At 43.1% G+C, this 5,002-nt stretch overlaps 1 protein-coding gene across 1 annotated transcript in view; it reads right to left on the bottom strand.

Annotated features, from left to right (window-relative positions):
- Positions 1–2,559: 2,559 nt before the first annotated feature.
- PLEKHS1 (pleckstrin homology domain containing S1) overlaps positions 2,560–5,002 on the bottom strand; it is a gene marked incomplete at both ends in the record, with an annotated part of 15,928 nt that continues 13,485 nt past the window's right edge. Inside the window, 2 exons of the mRNA XM_084265119.1 lie at positions 2,560–2,628; positions 3,790–3,925. Of these exons, the coding sequence (XP_084121245.1) occupies positions 2,560–2,628; positions 3,790–3,925 (205 nt within the window). The remainder of the gene's footprint in view (positions 2,629–3,789; positions 3,926–5,002) is intronic.

Genomic DNA, 5,002 nt, shown 5'->3' with positions numbered 1-5,002 from the left:
CTTTGGTTCCCAGCTTCTTGGGCTAGTTCACCTCTTTTGGGAAATGTTTCCTTATGAGGTTCCAGGAAATTCCTTTACAGCTGTCTCACCTGCTTTGTTCACCCGTAACTGGAAAACAAGGTGCTTGTCTCACAGTTCAGTGGCATGTGACTGCTTTCAGGAAATGTTGGGAAACATGTTCGAAGAATGCAGGATGTTTTGGTCTAAAAAACCCCAAATAATAATAATAAAGAGAAGGGAGAACAGGCAGAACAAACACCTTCCAAGATGAAGATTTCACTGGATTTTCTCTGGAAACTGTAGAAATCTAGCATTCACTGTGCCCACTGAAAGCAGGGCAAGAAAAAAAATCAGTTGGTCCTTTTTATTTTTGAAAGGATAATCTAGAATAAGTATTTGAAAAAAAACCAACCTTGCTAATTATACAGAGAGATGAGTCTTGGACTTTCCTTTTCTCAAGTTCAGAAGAATTTAGGCAAATGTTAGAAGGAAAAGCTGAGGACAATATCCTCAGTGAATAATCTTGACTAGATGATCTGTGATTTTAGGCTTCTGACCTACAGCACTGTCCTAGCAGGCTGGTACAGTTAGAGATCTGGAAGAACCGCTGCATGGTGATGGTCAGCCATCCTATCCCTCAGAAACTCCTTCAGCAGAAATAGGTTTGTTGTGCTCAAAGAGTTGGGGCAAGGCAAGGGAGTCCTGCAGCAGCTTTGAAGAAGAGCTCCCAAGGAGTGTTTTTTTCTTCCATTTTCAGCCCCTATGGTTCCAGAACTGGGGTTTCCCTCTGTCTCGATGCAGAATTCAGCACAAATGGGCCTTTGAACACCACTGAAATGGAAATATCAAAAGGTGATCCTTCCCCACCTTGACAGATAAGCATGTCCCAAACACTCTTATCTCAAAAGCAGAAGAGACAGGCTGTGGGAACGTTTAGTCTGGAAATTAATGTTTTGAATAGGAGCAGAGTCTGAATAAATTGCATAAATATTCGTGTTTGTTGGCTTTGAATTACCAATGCTGTTGTCATCCTAAATAAAATTTTACAACGCCTTTTTAGAAAGTCTGGACTGGATTTTAAAGGAACTATACAAAGCAGGTTTGTCAAATTCAGTGCCACAGGACGTGGCACCAACGCTGATTTTAATGAGTGTAGTTTCTTACTGTACTGGCTGACTTGGCCTAATTCAATTGGAAGCTGGACAAATACCTCCTTCCAGCGAAATCCTCCTTAATCAAAGCTTATATAAACCTCCTGATACTAATAATCCTATGCCTGCTAAACACAGTAGTTATTTGGGTTGTAGCAGGCAAGATGAAGCTATCTGTACCCAAAACCAGTGATTTGGTTTGTTGCCACGTCATTGTATATGAATACAGTCTGATTTATAGGAATATATATGCATGTAACTATGTACATATGGATGTGTACATATCCATATGGAGAACAGGTCTGTATTCTTCACACCACCTCTCTGTAAGCGATGCAGGTTGCTGTAGTGTGGTACAGAGCTCCCTTTGGGCATCCCCTGCAGGCACCCCTGCAGGCACCCACATATCAAGCACCAGCACCTTGTGGTGTGCTGTTAGCTGAAAATCACTCGTGTTTCTATGAGAGCAATGGAAGCAAGACATATTGACACATGAGTATCTGGAGGAAACGTCCTTGTTTGGGAAACAAATGAGTCTTGCTCTGGAAATGCTGCAGTACCCGTGACATCCCTACAGAAGTACCTGGTTGCATCAGACTCTCAGTGATCACTGTTTGGGTCAGGCTGAGTGCACGGGCCTTCATCCACATCATTTCTCCCCCTGGCTTTCCCAGCTGTCTTTACCAGTAACACTCTCACAGAGCAGGCCAGTCCCCCTCCCTGCCAAATCCATTCATTCATTCTTCACTCAGGGCCTGTTTTGGCTGCCAGTGAACCCAGAGGTGCTCCAGACAATGTTGCTTTTTTCTAACCAGCACTTTTTCCTGTCATCCCTTGAATGTGTCTTTGTGGCTGTATCATAAAAGGGGCATAACACAAGAGGAGACCCCACTGAATCACTGCACAACACTTCATTTACCAGCTTTCCTTCCAACACTACAGCTCTCAGCTTGCATTTGCTTTTCTGTAGCTAAGGGGAAACAAGGGAAAACGTGGCTTTGTTCCAAATGTAGGTTGTTTCCATACCCCTGATTACAAGTTCAGTGTAAATGTAAACTCAGTGTGTAAAGAGGTGAGCAGAGGCATGAACCAATATGTTCTACTGAAGCACAAAGTATGCCCAGTGCAGAGGTTTCATAAATGATTTAACCCTAAGGTATTTTCATCTAACTGAAATACATGTCAACATGAAGTAAAGTAAAACATGAGCCATTCACGTCAACAAAACAAGTTATCAGGACATGAAATGAAAATGAAATCCACATTCTCTACTCTCTGTGCTTCTATAACAAAAGATGTCTGGCAGCTCTAGAGGCTAAAGATTACTTCCATGCACTATGTATCACATTCATCTCACTGATCTTTTCCCTTGAACTTTGATACTTACTTAATCATCAAGGTCTTTTTATCAGGAACATGAGCAACCTTTAACATGGAAGATATCTGAATGTGGAATCCTACATACAGTAAGTTTCACCTTAAAAAAGAAAAAAAAAGACAAATTTTTATAGCTTGTTGTGTCTGATCAACATTTGTGCCACTATCCAACTTGTATTTCAACTAGCTAAATAAAAAATGCCCTGTTAAGAGATGAGTATTTTTTCCTTGCTCAGACCACCTTTCTTTTCTTTAAATGGCAACAGCATCTGATGACCTTAAATTTCTCAGCTAAATTCAAATACAAATGTGTTCAAGCATGGGCCAGAGAACTTGGATGCTGAAGTATGACTCCATCTGAGAGAAACATTACATGGTAGATAACAGTGGTGTTAAGGCACCAGTTAGGAATCTCCCACATTCTTCAGAACAGGTGGTATCACACTTGATAACCAATAGGTGGTAGGAGACTAGGGCTTAATATCCAAAACAACTATGAGCAACTAAACAGCCTCTGGAGGCAATAATTTATTTCCCAAAGTTTGCAATTCACAGGCTTTAGCCAAAAAGGACTAAGTAATTTTAATTTATGGTTGCCTTGCAGTATCTCTTAGGGTTCCTCAGGGTCTTTAAGAGAGCCCTTAAATCCACTGGTGCTGACCTTGCATGCCCCAAATAGGCCAGGAATAAGAGATGCTACATCAGAATGATGCTGAGGAGCTATTTGGTACTGAAGCTATTCGGTACTGAAGCTATTCGGTACTGAAGCTATTAATGGAGAAAAGGAGATTGAGGGGAGACCTAATTGCAGACTGTGTCTTCCTGACAAGGGGGAGCAAAGGGGCGGGCGCTGATCTCCTCTCTTTGGTGACCCAGGGATAGAGCCGAGGGAACAGCATGAAGCTGTGACAGGGGAGGTTTAGGTTGGATGTTAGGAAGAGGTTCTTTACTGTGAGGGTGGTCAGGCACTGGCACAGGCTCCCCGGGGAAGTTGTCACAGCACCCAGCTTGGCTGAGTTCAAGAAGCATCTGGATGAAGCACTCAGTCCCATGCTCTGACTTGGCTGGCCCTGTGCAGAGCCAGGAGTTGGACTCGCTGGTCCTTATGGGGTCCCTTCCAACTCAGGAGACTCTATGATTCTATGCCAAATGCAAAGCTGGGTAAACTGGTTTGAATGAAGCCACTTGACGTGCAAAGAGCAACTTGCTTCTCATTTGGCTTGATTCATTTGACTATCATCTTCAGGTTAGTCAGGCTTACCTCCTTTCTTGCAGACCTGCTGATGAAGAAGTAAGCCTCCTCCACATTCCGGGGTTGTAGATCATTCACAGCCACTATGTGGTCTCCATGATTAAACAAACATCCCAGCCGGCAAGGACCAATCCACTGGGAGACACTGGGGTATGTGGAGGACAGACAATGAAGGAAACATGGGGTATCCAGTTACTACTCAGAAGGTGGCAATGGCTGAGCAGGATTGCATTTATGGTACTACCCTCTGGAAATAACCCAAGTTGAACAATTTTGCAGCTTTTAGATCCTGTTCTAGCTGAAATCAAGATGCTTCATCCATCTCAACAGGTGCCTCTAAAAGCTCACATGACACTGGCATTGCAGCCTGTTAACAAGTGAGACTGGTGCTACCAAGGTTACCAGTGGGAGTTGGAGATTCCAGCTCGGAAGCAGTGGGCCAGACTCACTGCAGGTATGTGTACTCTGCTGCAGATGTTTTAGGCCTATGTTTGACTGAGATGATTTACAGAGTTATCCCAAAATAATGGAATTAAAACGTAATAGCATGTGTTTTATCTATGGATAAAATGGATCAGAAATCCATTGCTGTCTTGACAGGACCCTTGTGGAGATTCCAGTATCTCTTTTCTGTTGGTCTCTAAGAGATTCTCCTTGGTGACAAGCTATTTTGAATTAGCTGACATGACAAGCAGTTCTAAGTTCTTTCAACATGAATTTCCACTGAGAAAGCACTGTAAATGTAGATGCAGGCCGAATTATTGAGATGGGGTTTCATTTCCAGGCCCTTTTACAATGGTGTTTTTTTCCTCTTGCTGGCCGTGGCTGAAACAAAGTGACCTGCTCTGCACACAGTGCCCCTGGTCAGTGTGGATATGGGAGCAACACTGAAAGGCAATCTCAGCACTTTATGGCAGTGAAAGATCAACAGGTAGCACAGGAGTACACACTGAGCATTTTTCAGCTCCCTCTTCTTTATCCTGGTCATTGACACTGAAGGTCTAAGTGGAACACGAATTTCCAGTGGCACTACCAACAAGATGTATGTTCTCTAGCCCTTAACACCTACCTACTTGTGAATATCTGTCTAGCACTCATTCCTACCCCTGAACCAGTGCTGGGATTAATTCAGAGATAATGTTACGCTGGCATCCAACTCAACTCAGCTTGGTTTATGTCACATAATTTAAGTTACAGCTCACACTTTGCTTGAGAGTCTCAG

Source organism: Gallinula chloropus, assembly GCF_964237585.1.
Source record: "Gallinula chloropus genome assembly, chromosome: 5".
NCBI classification, from domain to species: domain Eukaryota; kingdom Metazoa; phylum Chordata; class Aves; order Gruiformes; family Rallidae; genus Gallinula; species Gallinula chloropus.
This window is presented reverse-complemented; position numbering and strand designations above follow the sequence as displayed.